This window comes from Erythrolamprus reginae, chromosome 5, assembly GCF_031021105.1.
Source record: "Erythrolamprus reginae isolate rEryReg1 chromosome 5, rEryReg1.hap1, whole genome shotgun sequence".
In the NCBI taxonomy this organism is placed as follows: Eukaryota; Metazoa; Chordata; class Lepidosauria; order Squamata; family Dipsadidae; genus Erythrolamprus; species Erythrolamprus reginae.
In genome coordinates this window covers 51,999,544-52,027,480 of record NC_091954.1, presented here as the reverse complement: position 1 = coordinate 52,027,480, position 27,937 = coordinate 51,999,544, and the positions used below count along the sequence as shown (strand labels likewise).

At 38.4% G+C, this 27,937-nt stretch overlaps 1 protein-coding gene across 1 annotated transcript in view; it reads left to right on the top strand.

Annotated features, from left to right (window-relative positions):
* Positions 1–6,508: 6,508 nt before the first annotated feature.
* INPP5F (inositol polyphosphate-5-phosphatase F) overlaps positions 6,509–27,937 on the top strand; it is a 48,361-nt gene continuing 26,932 nt past the window's right edge. Inside the window, exons 1-5 of the mRNA XM_070752595.1 lie at positions 6,509–6,837; positions 16,345–16,425; positions 23,650–23,786; positions 24,647–24,775; positions 27,706–27,873. Coding sequence (XP_070608696.1) covers positions 6,741–6,837; positions 16,345–16,425; positions 23,650–23,786; positions 24,647–24,775; positions 27,706–27,873 — 612 coding nt within the window. The 5' untranslated portion in view covers positions 6,509–6,740. The remainder of the gene's footprint in view (positions 6,838–16,344; positions 16,426–23,649; positions 23,787–24,646; positions 24,776–27,705; positions 27,874–27,937) is intronic.

The following is a 27,937-nucleotide window of genomic DNA, read 5'->3' as shown; positions in this document are numbered from 1 at the left end:
TAAAGTTAACATCCAATTGGAATGCATTTGTGTTTGAATAAATAGATATTGCGTGTATGAATGCCCAGATTTGTGTAGTACATTTGATTTTAGTTTCTAGTGTCATTGTTTCCATTGGATATAATTCCTCAAGAACTCTCCGAGAATAAGCAACATTTACTTCAGGCATCAGAAAGATATTTTAATCTTCAGATCTCTCCTCTATTGCAGCTGAAATAAACAAACCATCCTTTACCTACTTTGCTTGCTGAGAAGATAAAGATTAAAGATATTATTTCCAGTAAGGAACATATGACTCAGAATAAAAGTAAAATGGAGTATGAAGAATAGAAAAAAGGACCTTATTAAATGAAAAAAGAACCTGAGAAAAATAAAGAAGATGCTCAATCTTTATGTATTTTTCACAAATAAATGTTGTTATTATGAATCAATTTCACTATTGTACTAATTCATCTTCAGTAGCCTTGCAAATATACCATATGTAGTCTGTAGATGCATAAATGAAATTAATTTATAAAACATGGATAATTCAAGTTGATAGGAAGACGTTAAGCTGTGGCAAAAAGAAAAAAATTCAGAAGAAAACAATGCACTTTAGACCTTATGAGAGTATAAACTCTAACTGAAAAGTCCAGAGACAAAGGCTTAAGTAAAGACGGTTCCTTTATTCAGCTCTTAAAAGGGAAGTGACAATCAGCAGGAACACGTCTGGCTTAACCTGGAGAGTAGCCGCTCTTTTATACATTTGCGGCTCCCGCCAAAAGAGAGCAGCCAGCGTCTGAGCCAATCAGGTGCGACTTCCTGTTTCAACACAGACAGCGTTTTTTCCATGGAACCAACTATTTACATAAGATTCAACACCCCTACCTCCTTAGTCAAGAATACATCAATCAAGTAAGCCATGTGACGAAATCCTCCAATCTGCTCGGTCTACGCAGGGTTCTCTCCGACCTGCGCAGTTCATTCGAGTCCTCGCTTCCAATGGTGGAGGTCGGTTCGCTTGTACCTCCCCAGTGCGGCTGGGGCCTAGTTTGGGCTCCGGCCCACTGAGTCGAGTGGGCAGGCACAACACCGACCTTTGAGGACGAAGATGGCTCGGCGTCGCTGGAGGACCCTTCCTGGCTCAGTAAGTCCATTTGAATGTCCATTAAAGCGGGTTGCGCGTTACAGTCTATTAGAGTGGAAGAGTCTGTTTTAGCGGTTTGCTCAGGGGAGGTTTCAATGCGCTTTCGTACATGGTCAATGTGCCGCTTCCACATTCGACCATCTTCCAATTTTACAATATATGTTTTAGGAGCAGTTTGTTGTACAATTGTTCCCTTCATCCAATTCAAACCTCCATCAAAATTCTTTGCAAAAATACTTTGACCCAAGTACAATTGTCTTTCAGGATTTACATACATAGGATTATGAGTACAATACCTTGGGTGTAATCTATCCAGTGGGGATCTAAGTTTCCTTCCCATTAGTATTTCAGCAGGACTTATGTGTGTGTGGGAATTTGGTGTAATATGTTGTGTTAACAAAAATTGGTCCAGATGCTGTTGTAGATCTCCAGGGCCTGACCTGCGCAATGCTTCTTTTGCCACCCGAACGTATCGTTCTGCCAACCCGTTAGCCCAGGGCGAGTAAGGCAAGATGAGAGCATGTCTGATCCCCAAGTTATCTAAAAATAATTCAAATTGCCTGGCTGTCAATTGGGGCCCATTGTCTGACACTAAGATGTCAGGACAGCCATGGGTGGCAAACAAATGGCGCAGAACCTTAATTGTAGCACTAGTGGTTATATTATTCATTGCAATGATTTCCACCCACTTGGAAAATGCATCTACCACTATTAAGAAATATTGTGACCCCACTGGCCCTGCAAAATCAATATGGACTCTGGACCAAGGCCCTGCAGGTTGCTCCCACTCAGCTGGAGTTGTTTTGGGAGGATTTGGCCGAGACTCTTGGCATGGATCACACTTGGCTACCCACTTTTCAATATCAGTATCCAGACCTGGCCACCATAAGTGCCCCCTAGCTAGACCCTTCATCCTGACAATACCAGGGTGGCCCACATGTAGCATGGTGAGTACTTTGGTCTTTAGACTTTCCGGAATGATTACTCTATCACCCCACAACAGGCACCCTTTAACATATGACAATTCCAATCTTTTGGTTTTAAAATCACTTAAGTTTGTTTCTACAGAGTCATTTTGCCACCCCTTGAGTACACAGTTTACCACCTTTTTTAAAATTGGGTCTTGCTGCGTGTGCACAGCCACCTCCCTTGCTGTTGTTAGTGGGTTATCTTCGAGTTCTATCATTAAAACATCAGCAGATGGGGCAGGGTCCTCTACTAACTCTGCCATTGGGCACCTACTAAGACCATCTGCGTGGTTGATGGTTTTACCCCCTTTGTGAATGAGCTCGTACTGGTACCCTGAGAGGAACAAGGCCCACCTAATTAGTCTTGGAGACATAAATGGGAGAGTTGGTTTGTTAGGGGCTAAGAGGCCTAGTAAAGGCTTGTGGTCGGTAACCAATTCAAAACGCCTGCCAAAAAGATAGTTATGAAACTTCTTCACCCCAGCCACTAACGCTAGAGCCTCCTTATCTAGTTGGCTGTAATTTCTCTCAGTATTGGTCATTGTTCTGGAAAAGAAAGCAATTGGGGCCTCTGTATTATTCGGCAAGACATGTGCCAAGACCCCTCCCACACCATATGGGGACACATCGCACGTAAGCCTGACGGGTAGCAAAGTGCTATACTGGACTACTACACTTGTGGAAGTTAACAGCTGCTTTATTTGTAAAAAGGCTTCGTGCTCAGTTCTCCCCCATGTCCAAAGGGTTCCTTTCTGAAGCAGCCGGTGTAGAGGCTCTGCTGCTGTTGCCTTCTGTTTTAAAACAACAGAGTAAAAGTTTAGAAGGCCTAAGAATGCCTGCAATTCTGTTTTATTCTGTGGCTCTGGGGCTTCCCTGATGGCTTTTAATTTTTCAGTAGTGGGGTGGATGCCTTCCCCATCGATTCTATATCCTAAGAATTCCACACTGCTGGTTCCCCACACACATTTGTCAGGTTTGATCCTTAGCCCTTTATCTTGTAGTCTATGTAATACTTCTCTTATTCTTTTGTTGAGTTGAGATTGGTTTTCTCCTGAAATTAAAATGTCATCAAAATAGGGAATGGTCCCTTTAATTCCTGACAACAAACGTTCCATTATGCTTTGAAAAATCCCGGGGGCTATGCTTACTCCAAATTGTAATCTGGTACATTTAAACGCACCCCTGTGGGTGACAATTGTATGTGCGAGTGCTGTCGGTTCATCGACAGGGAGTTGCTGGTAAGCTTGGGCTAAATCGATTTTTGCGAACACTTTCCCTTCCCCCAGGGAGTGAAGGAGCTGTTGTACCACTGGAATGGGGTAAGGGTGATGTTGGAGGGCTTTGTTGAGCGTTGACTTATAGTCAGCGCAAACCCTCAAAGAGCCATCCGGTTTAAGAGGCGTGACTATGGGTGTTTCCCATGGCCCCTGCTCTACAGGAACTAAAATGCCCTGGCTTATGAGCTTATCTAGCTGTAGGTCAAGCTTGGGAAGGAGCGGGAGGGGTACCCTGCGTGGTTTGAACCGGACAGGAGGAACCTTGGGGTCAATAGAAAAGGAGATAGGGGGCCCTTTATACGATCCCAAGGTGGGGCTAAACACCTCTGGGAATTCCTGTAAGAAGTTTGGCATGCTATCAGAGTTAACAGTACAAATAGCCGAAATTTCAATTCCCAATGGTTCCATCCAAGCCAAACCCAGGAGAGAGTGTCTAGCCCCTGCAACAACAATCATAGGAAGGGTACATTTAACAGTTTTAAACATAATAGGTACATTCACTTGGCCTAGAACAGGTATTATCCCCCCTTGAAAATCTCTAATTACCAATGAGGTTTGTAAAAGGTCAGACTTTGAGAGGCTAGGCATGTACATTATAAGCTTTTCCCAAGGCATAATGGTGTATTTAGACCCCGTGTCAAGTTCCATAGTGCATGGCTTGTTGTTTAGGAGCAGTGAGATTACAATCTTGCCCCCATTTTTTGTTGCCGTGCTATTTACAGAAAATTGATTGTTACCTCTTGAGTAGTCACGGTTAGCGGTTGAGTAGTTCTTGCGGCCGGAAAACCGAGGAAACCGGTTTTCGCGTGGTTGAGGTGTTTGGGTCTGGAACCGAGGAGGACGAGGCGTGGAGAAAGATTCCTCAGGCAAGGGTGCTCTGCAGGCTTCAGCGATATGGCCGCGTTGGTTGCAGCGGCGGCAAATGGCGTCCCGGAAAGGGCAGCGTTGGCGCGGATGGTTTCCTCGGCAGCCGGAGCAGGGGGCGACGGGGCGAGGGTATCTGGGTTGTCTCGGCTGGTCCTGTTGCAGCAGAAAACAGCTGTCCTCGTTGAGGGCTGGTGGGCTGAGGTCGTCTGGGGCCTCTGCGCGGGAAAACGTGGAGTCGATCTTGGCGACGACTTCCCGCTTGTCATGCTCCTTCAGCTCTTTGGCAGCAGCGTCGGCGACCTTTGCGGTTTGTGCCAGCTTGATTACTGCTTGGAGAGACGGCTCGTCTTCGGTGAGGAGCTTGTTTCGGACCATGGCATTTCTCATGCCGAAGATTAGGGCATCAGTGAGGCGAGCTTCCGGGCTATCAAACTTACATTTTGAAAGCACCGTTCGAAGACGCGTAGCGAACTGGTTAATGGATTCGGATTCGAGCTGGGCCATTCTTGAAAACTGGTGCCGGAAAACGACGGCTGGTTTCGTAGGCTTGAAATGGCTCGCGAGCTTGGTTTGCAGGACGTCCCAAGCGACGGATTTGGCTGGAAGCGGATCGGTGAGAGTCTGGGCGAGATCGAATATTTCTGGGCCGCAGTAATTCAGGAAAATTGCCCGCTTTCGTTCGGCGTCGGCGTCCCTTATTCCGGCAGCTTTGAGGAAGATCTCGAATTTGGCCATGTAGGCGTCCCAGGAGGATTTCTCCGGATCGAAGAACTCAGGAGCCCGGCCGATTTGAAGGTTGTTCATCTTGCACACGTGGTTCTTCTGTCCGTCATCGCCAGTGAAAAGTCCAGAGACAAAGGCTTAAGTAAAGACGGTTCCTTTATTCAGCTCTTAAAAGGGAAGTGGCAATCAGCGGGAACATGTCTGGCTTAACCTGGAGAGTAGCCGCTCTTTTATACATTTGCGGCTCCCGCCAAAAGAGAGCAGCCAGCGTCTGAGCCAATCAGGCGCGACTTCCTGTTTCAACACAGACAGCGTTTTTTCCATGGAACCAACTATTTACATAGGATTCAACACAAACCATGACTAGATAGCAAAAATTGTGTTTTATATAGCTTCAATTTGAAAAATGGTAAGTGGCAATTTTGTTTTTAATTGACAAAAGCAGTTGGATTGGGATAAGGAAAATAGTCATCAAAGGGGCGCTGATTCATTGCTATCCAAAACAGAGGGGCAGGGTGGGGCTTCAATCTCAAAGTACTAAAGGTAGTCCTCAACTTACAACTAGTTTATTTAGTGGCTCTTTAAAGTTACACCACCATTGAAAAAAGTTGAACTGATAGATTTTTCACAATTATGACTGTTGCAGCATCCCCATGGTCACATAATCAAAATTCAGATGCTTGGCAAGTGGTTCATATTTGTGACTGATGTTCTAGGGAAAAACAAAACAATATATAAATAAAAATAAAACAGATTTGCAACTGTTTCTGTATATATGTGAGTTTAGGGTTTATTATGGGGTTTTCTGTTCTTATTACTAATTATTTGATTTGTTTATTGTATTTACTATTTATTGTTGAAAGCCGCCCTGAGTCCCATTAGGATTGGGTGGCATAGAAGTCAAATAAATTAAAGGGCGCTCTACATATGTTGCCTTAAGCTCCCCAAGGGAAAGATGGACACAGTTAGTCCTCAACATACACCCAAATTGAGCCTCAAATTTATGTTGCTAAGTGAGTTTGCTCCATTTTACGACTTTTCTTGCCACATTTGTTAATTGAATAACTGAAGTTCTTAAATGAGCCAATCTGATTTCATCAATGACTTTTGCTTCTCAGAAGGTGGCAAAAGGGGAAATCACATAACTCTGGGACAATACAACAGACCTCAATAGGAGTCAGTTGCTGAATTGGTGGTGAATTTGAATTTTGATCAGGTGACCATGGGGATGGAGCAACGGTCGTAAGTGTGGGAAAGAGGCCATCAATCATTCCCTCTCCCCCACCCCCAGTGAACGATCACTTAAATGAACTGTTGCAAGCTGAAGACAACCTATAATAACTTAAGCCCCCGAACCAATCAACCAAGACACGAAAATAGATCGACTTAGTTCGCGCGCGACCCCCCGTCCCCCCAATTCTCTTCACGTGAAGCCGCCCGGTCGAGTAAGGTGGCGCTTTCTCTTTAAACGACGAAAAAAAAGGGAGGGGGAGGGAAAGGGAAGGTCACGTGTCTATCGGTATGCGCGCGCCGGAACCCGTCCGGCCGGAGCAGAACCAACAAGCTCGGCGGCGGCGGGTGTTGCGCGCGTCTCTTTCCTGGAATAGCCGCCCTTTAAGCGGGTTGGGTCGCACCCGGTTTCGGCGGAGGCGGCGGGGAGGAGGTCCGGTTGGGTTCGGCTGCCGCTTCTGCGGCGGCGGCTTCGCCTGAGCGCGGCGGTCGCTCCATTACCTTGCCTTTGCTTCTTGCCTTCCTTCCATTGGCTGCTGCTGCCCCGCCATGGAGCTTTTCCAAGCCAAGGATCACTACATCTTGCAACAGGAGAACCGGGCGCTGTGGTGTAGCCGCGCCGACGGCAGCCTCCAGCTCCGACCCGGTGAGTTCGTGGGCAGGCAACCCGGATCGAGCCCGCTCCGTTGGGCGAAAAAGGCTGCCGGGAGCGGGCGCAAGAACTGTTTACCAGGAGGGCGAGCTGGCGTCAGCGGGACTTTGCCGGCTCTTAGAGAAGGAAAAAGGAGGTCAGGGTGGCTACGGGATAGCTGGGAGGAGGAAAGGCACCTGCTGAGGGGCTGAAGGGAGAAGGGGCTCTCGGGGTGCCGAGAAGGAGGGCGGTTGGTCCACTGGGCGAAGGAGTGCAAGTTGACTCACCTGGAGGATGTTCCCGGGAGGGGGAAGGGGGAAAGTAATCTCAGTATATATATTGCTCAGAAAGTAATTGGTTGACTCAGCCTTCCATCCTATAATCGGTAAAACGAGGACCCAGATTGTTGGGGGCAATATGCTGACTCTATGTAAACGGCTTAGAGAGGGCAGTGGGGTCATTCTTTGTCAAGTGGACCAAGTGAAGTTGAAGCTTTATTTGAAAAGAAACCCTAAAAAAAAACAACATATGTGATAGAAAAAAACGTGCTCTTTCTAGTGACATAACAATGATGATGATTGAAGGTGAGAAAAGAGAGAGTGATAGAAAAAACGTGCTCTTTCTAATGAAGATGATTGAAGGTGATGAAACAGCTCTCTGTTTTCTCACCTTCAATCATCTTTATTTTTATTTCATTAGAAAGAGCACGGTTTTTTTTCTATCATACATGTTGTTTTTGTGATGGTTTCTTTTCAAATAAGGCTGCAAAAATCCATTAAGTGGATACCTGGTCCACTTGACAAAGAATGACCCAGTGTGAAGCTGTATATAAATCTAAATGCTAAAGTGCAACACCTGAAATAGAGGTGGAACAAGTCCTCTCTGCTTCCCCTGAAGTGGAGAAATGAGCACATACCTGGGGATGTTCAGGAGAAGCCATCTTTGGGCCTGAAGGGAGAGATGGTGGTCTTTTAAATTCCTGAAGTCCAGGTTGTCCTTGACTTATGATCACAATTGAGCCCAAAATTGTTGTTACGGAGTGAGACATTTGTTAGGTGACTTTTACCCCTGCTATGGCCTTTCTTGCCAAGTTTGTTAAAATGAATTGCTGTTGATGAGTTAGTAACTCTGTTAAGTGAATCTGACTTTCCCCATTGACTTGACTTGTCAGAAGGTCGCAGAAGGTGATTCCAGGACACTTCAACGGTCATAACTGTGAGTCAGTTGTCAAGTGTTCAAATGTAATTCACATGACCTGTGGGGATGCTGCAGTGGTTGTAAGTGTGAAAAATGGTCATAAGTTTACTTTTTTCAGTGCTGTTGTTACTCTGAACGGTCACTAAATGAACTAGTGTAAGTCGAGAATTACTTGTTCCTTATAGAGTAAACCAGTTAAATTGCCTTGGGATACATTGGATCTTACGGAAGATGTGGCAGTTTTATCCTTCCCTAATTTCTTCTCTCAGGATGGTAACATTTGTCCCATCCTAGGCTGACTTTTTCTACTGTGGGGTTGTGGAGTTCCACGCTTCGACAACTCGGTTACTAAAGTCATATTTTTTACAGTCAAGTTTGGAGCGGTTAATATTAAGTTTAAATCTGTTGTGTGCTCTTGTGTTGTTGTGGTTGAAACTGAAGTAGTCGTCGACAGGCAGGACGATGCAGCATATAATCTTGTGGGCAATACTTAGATCTTGTTTAAGGCGTCTTAGTTCTAAGCTTTCTAGGCCCAGATTGAAAATCTAGTCTCATAGGGTATTCTATTTCGAGTGGAGGAGTGAAGGGCTCTTCTGGTGAAGTATCTTTGGACATTTTCAAGGGTGTTAATGTCTGAGATGCTATATGGGTTCCAAACAGATGAGCTGTATTCGAGGATGAGTCTGGCAAAAGTTTTGTAAGCTCTGGTAAGTAGTGTGAGATTGCCAGAGCAGAAGCTACGTAGGATTAGGTTTACAACTCTTGAAGCCTTCTTGGCTATGTTGTTGCAGTGAGCTTCGGCACTTAAATCTTTTGTTATTAGTATACCAAGGTCTTTAACCGAGTGGGGATTATCTGTGATAATTTGATTATTCAGTTCGTATTTGGAGTTCAGATTCTTTTTCCCAATGTGTAGGACAGAGCATTTGCTAGTTGAGATTTGGAGTTGCCATGTGTTAGACCACTCAGAAACAGAGTTCAGATCTTTTTAGAGAGTAGTTGTGTTATCGGTGATGTTGAAGAGTTTTACATTGTCGGCGAAGAGGACACACAGTTGCTTGTGATGTAATTGCAAAGGTCATTGATGTAGAGAATGAAGCGCGTTGGTTTGGCGTACGTTTGGCTTAGCGATAATCAGTTGGATACATGCATAAGAGATTTTGCATGTCATTTGGAAAAATGATGGGGGGCGGCTATGCTTGTAGCAGTGATAAAGTCTTTGGGATGATAGTATGCTGTACCATCATAGAATTAGTTCCCATTGCTAAATTGCTAATTCTGCATTCTTCCTTTTATTGCCATATGGTAGCCTACTGCTTGTGTAACTGTAGTGTGCCACTGTAAGCAATGTAAGTAAAATCCTCTTTTTCTTGACATCAGCAGATGGGAATCCATCTATAAATCAAAGTGATGTGAAATGGAGTTTTGAAAGATAACTGCTCAACATCTTCTTCCTATGTGGGTCAACCTGAGGGAGATGCCCAGTAAAATAGAAGAACCAGTTCTCTCAAAATCCAGCAGCTCTCTTCTGTGATGATCAGCTCTGCTGCTTTAATTAGAGCTACCCTACTCAGCTTTTTGTGGGGCTGGGGTTTTTGAAAGAGTAAACGCTTTTCATTTGCTTCCCAACTTCTCCCAGTGCTGATCAGCTACTGGCAGACTGGTAGGTGGGGAGCCTGCTGGATTTTTAAATAGTTGTCTCTCTCACTTTACCATACATCTTACCTATATAATGATATATGTGGATGACCTTCGGAAGCAGAGTCTAGATATTCTGCCTAGGGAATGGTTAGATAAGAAACATCATAGTCTATAATGGGCAGGTTGAGCGATTCAGGAGAGACCCTCCCTAATTTTGTAAAGGAAAGTGGGAGAATTGCATAATAAGGTAGAAGGAACTCATCTGATCATGTTTTCTTTGTGGTCTCATGTTAAGGCTGACATTAGCTTTGGTTGATCAACTGTGGTTCTCCTCCACCCCTCAGATTGGAGAATTACCCCATAAAGTGGGAGAGGGTAACCCACTGTACTTTTCCCTTGTTTTGATCAACTCTTTTGCAGACTTATTTACACAGCAGATTTAGTGGCCATCCATTGGTAAGCTGACACAGCCAGAACAGTTAACCTACTTACAGTCAGACACAGCCGTGGGCTATGAGCCGGAACGCTAAATTGTGCTCGCTGCCGCGGTTCATAAGTTCTTGCGGGACCAGCGCGATTTTGCTGCTGTACCTGTGGAGGTAGCAAAATCATGCACGGAGCTGCAGGTAAAACCTCGCCGAAACATGGGTGCACCTGCAGCTCCTTGCTCAATTTTGCTACTTCTACAGGTGCAGCAGCAAAATTGCGCTGGTCCCGCAAGAACTTACGATCCGCGGCAGCGAGCACAATTTAGCATTCCGGCTCGTAGCACACCGCTAGTCAGACAGAAAATAAAATTATTAACTGTTGGTGAAGAATATGAAGTTCTAAAAATAGGTTTATTTAAGAGAATTATGGCAATTTTAATATGTTAATAGCAAGATCCTTTATAGAACAAGAGGTAGATATTCTCCTGGAAAATGATGTAGCCACGTACAGTAGTTTATTATTCTGCTTTAGGGATGAAGTTGGTTAAGGAAGTTTAATAGAAATTGGGGTACTTGACACGTAGTAAAATGGCAAGATAAAATCTTTAGCTCAGCCTTGAATGGGTTATATAATTTTTAATGTTTTTTTAAAGGTTGTCATCATACAAGAACGCACTTGTGTTTTAACCTTTTATCTTTGTTATAATTCAGATAGGGAAGATCTACCAGTCTCATGATTTGAGGAAGTTCCAATAATGGGTTGCTGATATGCCATACAAAGAGCTCTTGATGGTAGCTTTGCTGCTCTTTTGTTCCAAGGTGGTTTCTGAACATTTGAGAAAGAATCATAGCTATAATGTCTGTGACAGGAGATTTGACTAAGCATTGAATTCCTGCTGATTGAGCAGAATCATGAGTAAGAGAGTGAAACACATATTGAAATGACAATATGTTTGTTCTTTTATTATCCTTGTCTGAAGATATTTTTTGCTTTGATGACAATCTGTTCATATTTTCTATTTTTAAGTTTAGAGTTTGTGCCAATGAAATAACCAGAGTAAAAGCTAAAATGGTTGGTTTGTTTATTTGTGACATTATGTAGCAAAGTTTGCTCTCATGGCTTTTTCAAACTGTATGAGCAGTTTAACAACAATGGCCAAATTTGCAGGTTATATACAAGTAGTCTTAGACTATCATGACTGTTGCAGCTTCCCCTGATCATTTAATCAAAATTTGGATAATTGGCAACTGGTTCATATTTATGACAGTTACAGTATCTTGAGAACAGTTTTTGTGACCTTCTGACATACAAAGTCAATGGTGAAGCCAGATTCACTTAACCATGTTAATAATTTAACAACTGCAATGATTCATTTAACAACTGTGGCAAGAAAGGTCATAAAATGGGACAAAATTTGAGACTAAAGAAAGAATCCCTAATACTGTAGATAGTCAAACATTCCTTGACAATAAGTTATTGCAAAAAGTATTTCTTGAAAGTAAATATTGGAAAACCATTATAAGATTAATGCATTTGCTAGCATTTTAAACATATCTTAAATATTGAATTTTGAAATTCTGTAATAAGAACTATGCTTCCATTATCTTTGAAGAAAATACAGCATTAGGAAGTTTCCTTGGCTTTCTCTGATGCTTGAAAAGATTTTACTTGATATTATACTGATTTTGGAGATTCTTGAAATATTCTTTGCAGTATTTTCAATAGCACATCTAGGTTTTTTTCTTGAATTTCAAATTGTATAGGGATCCTCTTTTCCCTTGGTTTCATTTTGTAATCCTTTGGATTGTCTTTTTAAGAGGTGTTTTAAAATGTGGAAAGCTGTTTACATTGAAACAGATAATTTGTGTAATTATTTGTTTTTTGTGTTTCTGCTTTCAAGTTAGTCTCAATTACTGACAACTATATGGACAAATCCATATACTGTATAGACACTTTTTTCAGCAACCTTTTCAGAAGTGGTAACTGACCTGAAATTGTCCAGTTGGCTTGGTGCCTAGGCAAGACTGGAATTCATAGTCTTCCAGTTTCTAGATCTATGTCTTGAACCTTAATTCCAAAGTAGCTTTCAATTTGTTATTGGTTTAAGTTAAATCAGATTCCATTTCCCCTTCTTTTCCTTCCTTTTGGAATGTCTCTCTTTGACTATTGACCAAATGTGACTCATAATTTGAAGGGGGGGAAAAGTCTCCTGCCATAGTATCATGCTGTGGCTAGTTTATTCTGTGGCTAGTTTATTCTGCATTCATGAGTGAAACATTTAAAACTAGATGATTATGAGTTTTATTGCTGTGAATCCCATTTATCACATACAACTGTAATTACTCTGTTCTCTATCATTCTCTATCTCTGTTCTCGATCACTTCTTTGCCAAATATCTAAGATTATATACAATCAACCTGACAGGCCAAAGTTGGATGTTGGATATTATTTAGAACACTGACACAACCATTGATTAATATTTATGTTACACATAGTTTGGTCTGAAACATATTGAAATTTGTACCTTGTCCTTCCAATATCTATTCTTCACTTGGGTGCTGAAAACTGTAAAGAAATAAAGTTTAGAAATACAAACCAGAAGAATAAAATGAAATAAAAACTGCTGCTGTAATGGTTAAATAGTTTGATGTAAAATATAGTTGCTGTAAAACAAATGTTTATTTGAATAAGATGTTTATCAACACAATACAGAACTACAGAATTAAGTTCCTGGTATTGGTTTAGGTTCTTTTTTGTTGTGGGAAGATTTTTCTGCCTTTTCCTGCTTCCCCTTCCCCAATACTCATATTTTGAAGCTTAAATAATATTATATAAGGGTTTGATTTAAAAATACCATAGAGCTAGATTACTGTAATTTCAGATAGTGAAGTGGTCAAAGAGTCTGGTACCAGTTTCTGAATGCTTCTGTATCACTGAATTGTGAAACATGATAGTTTATTTTGGTTTTACCTTAAAATAAACTATGGTAGTTTGTTCGAACTGTGTATAGTAAAAGCTGTAAAGAAAGAAGGTACAGTGCTCTGTAACTCTGTAAGTTTACCTATGTAGTTAAGTTTAAGATTGTGTTAAGTGGATTGCTTAAATGAATTTTCAGAGCTATTCTGTGCATTTACTTTTGTTGGAGATTATTTTTCTAGGTTGAACAATTATACTTTTATAATGTAGTTTACTTCTGGGCTTTGCATTAAGTAAAAATATCTTTGTTAGTCAACTTTAAACTTGTATTAGTTGGGGAAAGATCAAAAGCAACATGAGAAAATATTATTTTACTGAAAGAGTAGTAGATCCTTGGAACAAACTTCCAGCAGACGTGGTAGATAAATCCACAGTAACTGAATTTAAACATGCCTGGGATAAACATATATCCATCCTAAGATAAAATACAGAAAATAGTATAAGGGCAGACTAGATGGACCATGAGGTCTTTTTCTGCCGTCAGACTTCTATGTTTCTATGTTTCTATGTATGTCAAAAGAGCAACTTGGAGAAATTTCTAATGACGAATCTTAATATCTGAACTAAGAGAGAAACCATTTTTTTGATTTGCATTTCAAAGTAGTGAATATTAGCCCATTTTCTTCTTCCTAAAAATTTCTTGTCTCTGTTGTATCTCCCCATGGGTATTGTGGACCTGCTTCAATAGAATTAGAGAGCAACAAGGAATTCAAAAAAATCTTTCATCCTGTCCTCATTAGTATACTGTAGTGATAAAATTTGTGTTTGAGACTACAACTATTTGATGGCTTTATAATTGGTTAAATGACCTCAGCTACAGCTCTTATAAATGACTGTGCATTAGTTGAATAGCACTGAATAGCATGCTAAGGGTTCCTTTCTTTCTTGCTCAACATTTGTATTTCAGTCATTTATATGCTTTCCGACTCCTAGCACCACTAGGCAATTTACAAGTAGTTTAAAATATTAAAAAAAATAAAAACATACAAACAAGATAGCAAAGAAAATTAACCTGTATGTAAAGAATAAAGGACAAGGGAAAGGATGAAAGGAAGCATAAATTATCCTTGCCAAATAGCTGGGTGAAGAGCCTTGTCTTCAAAATATCACTGGGTGGGGGATGTTTGAATCTTGGGGCAAACCTAAGAAGGCAGGTGCTCCTTCAGAGAATATGTCTTCCTGGGTCCTGAATGATGGTATTGTTTAATTGTTGGAACCGAGAATGTGCCAGCCCTGCTAGATTGAACTTGTGAAACAGATATATGGGAGACTGGTGGCCCCTCAAGTAACCAAGTTCTCTGCCAAAGTTAGGCTTCAGAGATATGGATCAACTCCTTGAATTCACACAGAAGCAAAGTGGCAATTAATTCAGGTGTCACACTTAAACATTGAAGGGAAAGGGAAGGTTGGACACTGGTTAATAGATATTGAAGACTGTTGGATCTAATGGTGGGTTCTTGAGAAATATACCGCCACCTCTTTTAAGACTGGGGCACTGCCCCCTCTATCAGAGAGGTTGCTATCATGACCCAGAAAGCAGCTGGATCCAGTGAACAAATGGTGTCCATTTCCTCAGGAGTTACCACAATAAACCTATCCCAGATCACATCACCAGACTGTGTGTGCTTCAGGCACTCTGGCCTGACGCAATCAGAGTCCAAGGCAGAGTGAATCTGAGTGACTTTATCTTGCAGTCCGCCAGAATAATCTAAAAAAAAAAAATGCCTTAGATGTTCTGAATGGGGCACTCCTTACCCAGTAGAATTGGGTTATTAGAAACTGGAAGTTTATCAGCAGATGTAATAAGAGTGGAGAAATACTGACATTTTGCCACCCTCATTGCAATGAGGTAATACCTGATATGGTTCTTTACATGTGGCTGATCAAATTCAATCTGAGTTTTCCTCCAATTGCAGAAGACTGCTTACTTACTTACTTACTTACTTACTTACTTACTTACTTACTTACTTACTTACTTACTTATCAAAATGTGTACAAGATAATAGGTATGGCATAAATATAAACCAAAGCAAGTGGGTATAGGTAACTTTGGATAATAGGACAGTAGGATAGGGACGGTAGGCACCATGTTGCGCTTATGCACGCCCTTAAATCCTATAGAAAGAAATGGAAGAATGTTTAGCCTTGAAACACAGGAACGAAGGGAAGATAGCACTTCTTAGGTATCTGAATAACATGGAAAAATGTATTTAAGTTATGAGAAAGCAGTGAATGTAGGTAGTTACCCAGAGAGGTAGTTGGCCCCCTGCCACTGGATTGTGGTTCCAGAAGAGGTTAGAGAGTTTTATAGTCATCTGTTTGTGATGTTGGATTTCTGCAGTGGGCAGATGTTACATTTGATGGCATCATTCATCTCTTTAATTCAATAATTCTCAAGAATTGCTTATGTATAATAACTGATAATAACTGTTGATTTTATTTAGATTCTCTGTGTTTGAAGTGTTGCTTGTTTGAAGTGTTGCTTGATTTGCCTCCCCCCCCCATGTTTCTTTTTCCCAATAAAATGTATTTTTATTTCTAGAGTTTGGACATCAATGGTTTTAAAGACTATTTAATTAAAACTAAAAAAGTATACTGATAAAAATTAGGGAAAACTTTCCCAATTGAGTATTGTTTTACCATGTATTGAATTGCTTGGTCACCTGAAGGAGGAATTCAGAACTCAGAATCAACCACTTACATGTTTTCTGCTAGCAGTATTAAACGTTAGGTGGTAAGAATAGTCAATAAAAATATTGGCAAAACGTTTATAGACAGTAAAACTTGTTGGCTCTCCAGGTATCTTTATTTTGTTTAATATTATGTAGAAATGGCTGAGTTCCTTTTTCTTTATTCTGAAGAAGGCGGCCCAGCCAGGAAACAGTGCTATGTACATTTCCTCATAACAGAATTAGGAAAGAATGAATATATTTTCTTATGAAATTGGACTTTCCAAGGAGTTAATCCTACTTTGATTAAGAACCACTATTTCGTTGGTAAAAGGACATGGAAACTTTTGAATTGGTCTCCCTAAGGTCTTGATTGGGAGGGGAAAAAAATCAAACTTAATTTTAGTCAGTTATTATATCAGGAAATATATGCTTTCTTAAAAGGAATTGTTCTTAACTAGGTGGAGTAATATGTACTTAGCATGTTTACACAGAAATCTTGCCTAGTAGAAACCCAGTTTTTCGAGATACATAATAAAACAAGAAATGTGTATTCGAATTGTATGATAAAACAGTTTACATGTCTAACTCACCACCTCTTCCTCTGCAGCTACTGATCTTCTTTTGGCTTGGAATCCAATTTGTCTGGGTTTGATCGAAGGAATTATTGGCAAAATTCAGCTTCATACAGGTATGGGCAATAAAATCCTTCCACGGCTTGAAGAAATAGTTAAAGTAATACTCAGTTTGTTATGCCTATTGGGTTAGGAACCTCCACTCTAAAATTACCTATGACTGACAAAATATATTTGATCTTTGCCAATGCTTCTATCAATGTAATGTGTCACTTTTTTGTTGAATTCATAAAGAATTGGAAAGCAAATAGCAGTTTAAAACTATGTCATAGTTTTGATGAATTGGGTTTTTGTGATTTATGAAATGACGTTAGGAAAGAAAAATATACATACATGAATGAAATATATACACATTCATGAACATATTATGAATGATTGAAATGGTTTAAGTTCAGCCATTAGTAATTTATGTGTAATATATTAATATTACGTGGCTATAAAATATTAATGAGAATTCTTGTAACTGTAAATTTAGTTTGGAATTATAAATAAAGCTGCTGAATTGAAAATTCTGGAAGAAACATGAAAATATCACCAATATTATATGAAAAGGCAGCTTTTTGAAGAGCCAATTACTAATTGGGCTCTACAAAGCATTTAAAAGAGATGCCTTATAAAACATGTTATTGTGAATGTAGTGCTGTTCTTGAGAGCTTTATAGCTTTGAAGGGTGTTCCTGACTTTCTACTCTGTGTTTATATATACATTCTTTGCTAGTAAACACATCAGAAGTGCCTGGGTATGCACATACATGCAGAGGTGCTTTGGGGACAACTTTTGAAACTGGTATGATACTCCAAAGGATAACAATTGCTTTTATGCTCTGAAGAAAGGTGCTTTATTAGGGCTAGCATATTTGTGTATCACCCCCTCCCCTCCAAATGGTTTGCACAATCCTAGTTACTACAATTTATTAAAGATTTCCTTAAGTGCTTCCATTACTTTATGTTACTGTAAAAGCTAGACAAGTTGTCTAGGGTAGTGCCCCCTAATTTTTGGGCACCAGGGACAGGTCACACAGGGTTTTGTTATATGGTTTTGCATGCTGCCTGCATCCTGCGGATGGGGCTTCATTTATTCATGCAACCTGGTTACTGGCATTCTGCAGACCAGGGCCAGTCTAGGGACCAAGGGTTGGGGAATTCTGAAGAGATTCTTAATCACCCAGGTCATGGTTGTCCCAAAAATACTTTCTTTACTCAAAAGGCAACTGAAAAGCAAGTCCTGTTGCCTTGGGGATGGGCAGTAGGTTTTGGAGCTAGGCAAGTTATTCTTCACTAAGGAAATAATATTTGACATTTGCTTGTGTATTGACGTATTGAGAATAGTACTGTATACACACCTTAAATATTTCAGAAGTTAGGTCAGCCTGTTTTAGATTCTCTTGGTTTCTTTAGCTCATTTTAAAATAATACAGTACATACAGTACTTAGGCAAGCAATATCTCTTGTGAATTGGTTTGTGAGGATTATTATAGATGGGTTAATCCAATTATTTTTCAAACCAAATTGAGGCATAAAATTCAAGCTAATTTCAAATTAAAAATGGTCTACATATTTTACTTTCATTTGTCTAGTATTCTAGTTCTAGTATTTTGAAAGTATGAGAAACTACCTTATGCTCTATTTGTCATAATATGCTGCTTAGAGATGGTTTTTTCTAGCATTACGAACTAGATTTTATTTTAAAACCTGAAACCTGTACATAGATTTTTATAGTTTGAATTTTATGTCCATAAAGAGTTTAAATAAGTTTAAATGAAACCTGAATGTTGGTGTTTTGTGTAGCATTTTACAAGGTAAGCACTTGTGAACAAGCTTCTATTGATAATTGGCTTCAGTTATCTCCCTTATCCTATTAGAAAACTATAAGGAAAGTACGTATAGTACCTAGGGAAGCAATGCATGAATTTAAGATACTCCCTCTCTTTTTTGGTGATGTTTATATGAGGCAATTTCTGCTCCTCCCCTCCCCAATCTAGTCCAATGTTTCTGCTGTATCCTGCAAAAATCTAATGGGAATGTAACTCTTTCTTAGTGATAATAGAGCCTGTTTCAGAAAATGCAACAGAGAGCTACCATTGACTGCAAGTCTATTTTGGAGAGATAGCATAGTTCTCTGTGGCCTTAAACTGAGCAACTTTACTTTGCTCAAACTGTACTTTGTGAATGTTTCCTCTGACAGTTATGGGTGGGAAATCTGTCCCACTGTTGTTTCTTCATCCTCTTTCTCAAAAAACCCCCCAAATCCAACAAACCCTCTGAGGATAGTGTTACTTTCTTTAGAATTTTAGAAAAGCAAAAATTGCTGCCGCTATTTTTTTAATAAATTCTTGTTGAAGAAAAAAATTAAAGGAAGAGAAGAAACTTTATTTTTAGATTAGTTGTTTATTGTAGCTTAAGGATCATTCCCCAGGAATTCCTGCCAATGGAAAAGTAGGAGTGTAGTTGAGGGATAGCATTTGCAAGGGAAGAATTGTATAACTATTTTATAGGGAAGTATATATGAATTCTATGGGATAGTCCAAAATATTCCTTGATACCTTAAAATTTTATTATGGAGATATAATTGAGAGTTTGAATCTCCTTATAGCAGAAGAAATGGAAGAAATTTTTATAAGGTTTAAAACAGTACCTCAGTTTTATTAATTTTTGCATATTTGTGGGTTTAATTGTTTTGCTCTAAAAATAAGTAATGTATTCAACCTAAAGAGACTACTTTTCAAATAATTTACCCTCAAAATCAAATAAAATTTAAATACCTCACAAGCAGTGTTCCCTCTAATTTATTGGGGGGGGGGGGAGGAAAAGTATAGTGTCTGAGCGGCAGTCCCTTCGGGACTGGGCGGCACAGAAATAATAAACAAACAAACAAACAAATAAAAAACCCACCCTGTTTTGCCTCAGAGAATTTCAAAATAAAATACTGTACTGTATGTCTATAACAGTGAGTTCATAATAGGGCAACTCTATCAATATCAAAATGCCACTTAAATAGTTTCAAACTAGATTTTGATTTTCTTTCTCTCTTCCTTACACCCATTCTTTTTCTTTCTCTTTTCCTTCCTCTCTTTTTTCTATCTGTTTCTCTCTCTTCCTCTCTTCCTCTCTCTCTCCTTCCCTCTCACTCTTTCCCTCTCGGCTTCTGGACAGGTTTGGAAAACTCTGAGTTGATGATGATTTTTAAGTGAGCGATTGCTCACTGCTCAGCTTAGAGGGAACTATGCTCACAAGTACAGTAACATAGTCACATATTTTTGAATACAGTGTTCCCTTGATTTTCGCGGGGGGATGAGTTCCGAAACTGCATGCGAAAATTGAATTTCCGCGAAGTAGAGATGCAGAAGTAAATACACTATTTTTGGCTATGAACAGTATCACAAGCCTTCCCTTAACACTTTAAACCCCTAAATTGCAATTTCCCATTCCCTTAGCAACCATTTAGATTATTACTCACCATGTTTCTTTATTAAAGTTTATTAAAAAAAATATTTATTAAAGGTGGACGAAAGTTTGGTGATGATATATAACGTCATCGGGCAGGAAAAACCGTAGTATAGGGAAAAAAACCACAAAGTAGTTTTTAATTAATATTTTTGAAAAACCGTGGTATAGACTTTTCGTGAAGTTCGAACCTGCGAAAATCGAGGGAACACTGAAATTTTGACTATTTTAAATATAGTAAACTTATTTATAATGAATAAATAATAGTCTGGGTACTATCGTATTCTAAATCTGTTTGAACAAAATTGCTTCTGAAAATATATTCATATCTGTTTTTCTCTTCCTTTCTGGAAGCAGATTAATAGAAAAGACTGCATTGTGATTGGATACAAAGAGTAATTTAGTTGGGACATAAGAGATAAAAAAGGGTTTTCAATTTTTTTGGCAGCAGAATTGTTTTCTAGATGCTGCAGATAAAATACAAAAACCAATTGTCAACACTGTCATTGAGCTGTGTTTATAAACAATTGCAGCATTAGTAACAGGTTGCTTCATCTTGCCTGGTATGGGGTTTGCTCCCGTTGTTGAAAGATGGCCATTCTGGCTGTTAATCAAAACAAGAGAAATATTCACTGTGTTTTTAGGTGGGTGGAGCCGCAATCTTTTTTTTTGCTTGTTTTTTCCTGGCTGTAAATATGGCTTTTTCCCAGACCCAGTATCATCCATGATTATGAGGAATACTTTCATTTACATTCAGATGAATGCAACAAAACAAGGTCTAAAACAGAAGAACAGGAGATACGCATGAAGAAGATTTCATGAATGGTTCCATTGTTCTTTTAAGATCCTCAGATACTTGAGGGAACAAAGTGGTCAATGGAGGACAGCAGATAGAGTCAGACAATGTGTTTTAATGTAACTTGTGCCTTTCAAGCTGGATGTTCTTTTATTTGTACAATGACCTATTTTTTTTAAAAAAATATTGCTTATGCTTTGCAATATATTTTTAATCAGCTAAGCATACTTTTCCAATAGAAAATTAGATATTTTCTTTATCCTCAAGAAAAACATACTTAATTTTACACGGAGTTCTTAAAATAGGCAAGTAAATAATTAAAAAAAACAGAAAATCCTTTGAAATACCTATGTACAAATCTGGCTGTCTGTCCAAATTATATGTACTTGGGAGATCTTACTATTCCAATAAATCTCTGCATACTATGTATATGGACCATGTGGATGAACGCACACATACACGCACACACCTGACCTAAAACCCTACTCCAGAAGACAACAAGGCCACAGGAACAGCAAAATGGATTGGATGAAATGATAAAAAGTCATTGATCTTTCTTCCCCTCGCCCAATATAACTTCATTCTCTTTTCTCACATATAAACACTGTCATAAGGGAACACATGTATAGAAACACCTCATCTTTTCTTCAGCTGAAATTAGTTATGAAACAAGGTTACATAAGTGGAAGTCTGCATGATTGCATTTTCTTCACGTCTCAGGAACTGCAAAAAATATTCTTGTCCTAATCCCAACAAAAAAATTGAGAACATATAGGCTGGTTGATAGATTGTGATGTCATAAAGCATTTGTAAACACCTGGGGAATCTATTCCTTTTGTGGATGGGTTCTTTTCATCTATGGAAGACCCTGAGATTAATCTGCTTCTTTTTGAAAGATGTGATGGAACTATTTTTTATCAATTCCCTATTCAGCCCCCTGCCATTTTCCAATTTTTTAAAAACAGCTTGTCACAGGCTATAAGAAGCTTAAAGGGCAAAGGGGAATTGCTGCAGATTTTTTTTTCTTTTACCGTTAGAGCATTTCTTAAGTAGAGTTGTACAGCTGCAACTATGGGTATATGCTATTTGAGATTTTTAAATCTTATTTAACTCAGCATTGAACAAACAGATGCATTAGTTCTCTTTCAGCTACTAAAATGAAGCTGCTATTGATGCCGACCAAGGCATAACTAATATTAGCATTAAAATTATCCTTCAGGTACAGTATATTTTACTGTTCTATGAATGAAGTTGTAATTACAAGGGTTATCTATTCTGACTTGGGCTTTATTACAGTGATAGTACGCTACAGTATTTGAAAAAAGGAAAATGGAAGTATTTGATTTTGAATTTTCTGAACAAGTTTAATGTTCACTGATATGTCATTGTCATTGAATGTTATATAGCAGTGATGGCAAACCTATGGCACTGGTGGCACGCAGAGCCATATCTGCTGGCACGCGAGCTGTTGCCCTAGCTGAGCTCCAGTACGCATATGCAAACAGGCCTACTGATTTTTGGTTTGCACAGAGCCTCTGGGAGGGCATTTTCGGCTTCCGGAGGGCCTCCGGGGGGATGGGGGACATCATTTTGTCCTCCCCAGATTCCAGGGAAGCCTGTGGAACCTGGGGTGGGTGAAAAATGGGCCTACCGGGCGCACCAGAAGTTGGGAAATGGGCTGTTTCTACCCTCCAGAGGCCTCGGGGGGGTGGGCAGGGGGGGCAATTTTTGCCATCTCCAAGCATTATGGGTCTGGGCACTCGTGCAGGTACAATAGTATGTGTGTACGCGCTTTCGGCACCCGAGGGAAAAAAGGTTCGCCATCACTGTTATATAGTCTTCATAAGGACTGAAAAATATTCTGCCTTATTCTGCAAAAATCATCAAAACAAATGTTTTTTGTTATTATGTCATCTGATTCAGTGAAATATTCAAGGTAAGTAACAGTGATTAAGATGCAGACCATAAACTAAATCATGACTGAAATTGGCAGTAACACTTATGGCAAAAGGGCTATAGATAATTTATTTATTTATTTATTTATTTATTCGATTTCTATGCCGCCCTTCTCCTTAGACTCAGGGCGGCTTACAACATGTTAGCAATAGCACTTTTTTAACAGCAAGGCTATTGCCCCCACAATCCGGGTCCTCATTTTACCCACCTCGGAAGGATGGAAGGCTGAGTCAACCTTGAGCCGGTGATGAGATTTGAACCGCTGACCTTCAGATCTACAAGTCAGCTTCGGTGGCCTGCAGTACAGCACTCTACCTGCTGCGCCACCCCGGCTCATAATGTTAGTCAGATGTGGCTCTCCTGAGAGAGTGTACGCTGCGGGCCCTGAGACTATGCAGTAACTCTGATTTTACATTTCAATTTTTAAAAAAAATCCCCCTACCTGGTTTATTTGTTGCTATTTATTGGATATAAATTCCGTTTGTTTTGGGAGTTCAAATCAGTTCTACATATAGTCTCTTGCCTCATTTTATCATAGCCTGGTTTAAGAATGATTGCTCCAAAGCTCCCCAATAAGCAACATGGCCCCATCGGATTCACAGTCTAACATATTAACTTGATTAATAAGTTCTTTAATAGCATTGTAAACCCACATGTATATGCGGTGTTAGCATGGCTAGGCAAGTGTCACGGCACAAGAAAAATAATTAGGATGAACTTAAATTAAAATAGAAAAATATAACTTTTTAAAAAAAAGCTTATTATTTGACTATGGTAATGTACTCTTTTTGCAGATATTTTTTTAGTTTTTTTATTTTAATCACCATGTTAGAAAAATACAAAAAATCCTATTTGTCTTAGAAAGGGACAGATACGGGTTTGTTTTAGTAAAAGAAAAAAAAATACTCAGTTTTTCCAGCTCTGGGTATCTGTATTCCTAATTCCATACTGACAAGAGGCGTTTCCTCTTAGGTCTGATGTCAGCCTGATGAAGAGAATATATACATGGAAAGATTGCTACTCACCTGATTAAAATTATAATTGAAACTTCTCTTTCCAAACTAATGGATTTGTATTTCTTGCAGATTTGCCTTGGTGGTTGCTTCTAATTCGCCAAAAAGTAGTTGTTGGCAAACTTCCAGGAGATCATGATGTATGTAAAATTACAAAAATTGTCGCAATACCACTTTCTGAAGCAGAACCTCAAGATCTGGATTTGGAGGTAAGATGGAATCCCAGCAATTCATAACAGGAGTGTTCCAACCAACTTAACATGATTGGAGTGATATTTAAATGGAAATGAAAGTTACACGATCAAATCAAGCAGCCATGCTGAATAACAATTTTTAGGTAAACATTTATCATGTGATCATTACCATCAAGGTTGACTCAGCCTTCCATCCTTTTGAGGTCCATAAAATGAGGACCCAGATTGTTGGGGGCAGTGTGCTGACTATGTAAACAGCTTAGAGAAGGCTGTAAAGCACTGTGAAGTGGTGTATAAGTCTAAGTGCTATTGCTATTATTTGGCCCAAAGAATAACTGGATAGTAAATGGATGTAAACATTTCTCATCAGTTGAGGTCTTCTACTGTATGGTTTATTTACTACATTTATATCTTGTGTCTTCTCTATACCCATTTGCATTGTATCAGATATCTTTTTAATGAAATGTCTCTGCTGTAATTAGATATACAAATGACAATTAGTTTTGCCAAAAATTTCACTCCAACTGACTTGTTAATCAAATCTTTGACAGTGACCTTTCTCAAGATTAGACAGTAGATGGGGTAGAAAAAGCTTTTTAAAATGTGGAATCTTCTATTTTTTAGCAGACATTACATAATTGTTCAGTGATAGCTAGAATGAAACCTATACAAGTTTTATTATTTTTGTTCTATTGTAAGTATATAGAATATGAAGGGCAGTAGTATATATTCAATAAATAAATGTTTTAAAAATGTCTTTGATATGAAATGTTAGCTTTTATTTAGTGTTATCAGAAGAATATTAATCAGAGAATTCATATTTTATATAACTAAATCCATTAAGCATCTTTTTAACAAAATGTGTTGCTTTTCAGCCCTGTAAAAAACATCATTTTGGAATATATAAAACAGAGAAAATTACACAGTCTCCAGATGATTCTAAATTTTTGATGAGAACTTTCACTCAGATAAAAACAAATGTTTCCTCTTCTAATAAAAAGAAGGTGAGAATTATTTATTAGATCTTAAATAATTTTGATGGTAGCTGATGATGGTAGTTTAAACACTATTTATTTATATATTTAATTTTGTACTTTTCCTCCCACAAGTTAATTACCGTATTTTTTGGTGTATAAGACGCACGGTAATATAGTAACAAATATTTAAGCATATTTCTATTTCACTTGTTTTGGAGATATTTCTTGATTAAATTGCCCCTTCCACCTTGTTGTCCACTGTTTGTTTTTGCTGCCTTGTTTTCCTGTTCTACTTTTGAACTTTGCTAAAATTCCCACAAGCATAATCAAGGGCACTTTACTTTATCTGCCAGATCAATTTTTATCTCCTGTTTTCACCCTGCTTTAGATACAGTTGACCAAACTTTATTATTTGAATCCCTTTATGCCTTTATATGATTTGATTGGTTCCATTCCCATTTATCAGATTCAGTTCTAATACAATCTTTTATCAGTTGCAAAACCTTGGATTCATTTGCCTCTTTTGTTTTCTACATTCAGTTTGTGACTAACTCTACTTTGTTACTGTTGAACTTTGCAACAAGTATTTAGTTTCCTTCTTTCCCCATCCCTGGTTCATAGTCAAATCTCAGAAAATTCAGGTTTCTATTTCTACGGTGATATTTTTGTCTTCTTGTGTCTGGCTATAATTGTATGCCGATATTCATATGGTCATTTATGCTGATATCAACTGTTTTAAGATATAGATTAAATTTATTATCCTTAATTGCCATAGGTTTTATATTGCTTTATCCCATGAATTTCCAGCTTCGCAACTAAATCATGCTTTTTTCATAAGTGGCTATTTTTTGTCTTTTTAAATTAGTTGTACCTGGTGTTTGCTGTCAGAATGCCCGGGTGATTCTCTGTTGTTGCTTTATTAAACTTAAAGTAGATCAGTCCAATGAAAAATAAATTTAAAAAAATAATTCCCTCCTGATTGTGTTTAGGAACTGAAATAAAATGCAGTATGGAATATCATAACATTTACTACTTTATATTTCAAATGATAATTAGTACGATTCTGTGCTAATTTTGTCTACCAACTAGTGTTTCATTCATTAAACTTCCTTGTTTTGAAAAATATATATACAGAATTTCAGGATACTAGTTTCTAGATGATGAACAGCAAGGGCAATAAAGGACATCCCACAATTATCTTGAAGCCCTTGTGTAATAAAAGATGCTAATCCTTTGCTGCCGATGTGCAACCAAAAGAAATATTGAAAACGCAATAAGGGAAAGGGTAAAATTGAAATACTAAAACGCTTACTGCATAGTAGATTATTAGTAACATCAATTCTCATTCAACCCATTCTCTATTAAAGCATATAACAAAAACAAAATGTCTGAGTAATGGAAAAAAAATACAACTCATAATACAAATGCTTTCATATGCACATTAATAAATATTACATATGAAACCACATTAATAGCCATGGTTTATAGAGCATATAAGAATGCAGACTAAAATGTTATTTTGAAAGACAAGTGGGCTTAAATCAAAGTTGCATTGCCTCCATTACTATAGTTCCTCCGTAAATGCATTACTTTGATTTTTTTCCAGTAATGCTGATGCAGAAAATGTTTTAAATGCCACATAGTATGCATCTTATATTTACATGGAACTTCGTTATGAAATGCATTCAGAAGCTTTAACTGGTACAAACTACAGCAGCACAATTAGTCTTTGTGGCCCATAGACTGACCCAGGTTGCACGAGTTACCAGTTTGCTTCTGGGTGCAGTTCAAGATGTTGGTTATGATATTCAAAACCCTACATAGGATAGATCCAGATTACTTGATGAACCATCTTGTCCTTCTAAGACAAGCCCATTGATCAAGAAACTCTGACTGATGGGATCCAAGAGAATGGGATCTCTACTGCAGCCTTCTGGAGCATTCTGTTCTCCCAGATGAGGTTTGCCCTGACCCTACTATTTTTCCTCAAGGGCCTGAGCACCTGACCCCATCTCTCTCGTGCACTTCTTGTTCTTCCCCGCCCATTTTAAAAATTTCATATTATTGTATTTCCTTGGAGTCCTTGGAGAGGGGCGGCATACAAATCAAATAAATTATTATTAATATTAATATTATTATTATTATTATTATTATTAGTTTTATTTCTTTGCTATTGTTGTTTACACTTCCCCCATTTTATTGTTGTAAGCTATCCAGAGTATTCCCATGGCAAGATGTAAATTTATCAAATAAGTAAATAATTAAATACCAACCTCACGAGTGGACTTAATGGATCGTGTCTTCACTTATGAAGTAATCAATTAATTATTAATTGCTGTATTTTGAAGCAATAGATTTTGTGGTTCAGGAGAAGAAATTAACTATATTTACAATTGGCAACTTTTGAAGTGCTTTATTTATGAATGGCCATTTGCAGTAAGCATCTGGAGAGATTGTCTTTTAAAGTTGTGTATACAGGATTTAAAGCTTATTATGAGCATTACTTAAAAAAAAAAAGATGTGATGCCCTCTTTCTTTCATTAAATAAAAATTATTTGTTATTATTTAGATACTGTTGGAACATATTCCAATATTTGAGTTACATTATGTAATATGTAGAATTAGTACAATCCTATATCTAATGAAGATTCTCTGCAGCATGAGGTCTTTCCTCCCGTAACTCTAGATGTTTCTTCATACTATTTTTGGTCATAAATTTGGTAGGTAACTTTACTTGAAGTGTTATTTCTCAGCCTCGTAGAATATAATAATAACAGCATATTTTATATGGAAAATGCATCTGAAAAGTTGTAATTGTCACTGTTTGAAAAGACATAATCTGTGAAATATTTTTATTTTTTTATTTAATCTAAAGAAAATGGTTGAAAAATCATATTTAGGTTAATGACAGGTATCCAACTTGCTGTACTGAAATAGAACATTCTGCCCTTTTGTAGGTTAAAGAAAGTAAAGAGAAAGAAAGATTGGAGAGACGTTTATTGGAAGAACTGTTCAAAATGTTTATGGATGCTGATTCTTTTTATTATAGTTTGACCTATGACTTAACAAACTCTGTACAAAGGCAAAGTGCATGTGAGAAGACTAATTTGGCCCTCTGGAAAAAGGTAATAATATGCCTCTTGAAAGATCAGCCCTAGATACATATGGACATATATTTTAAGGGATGAA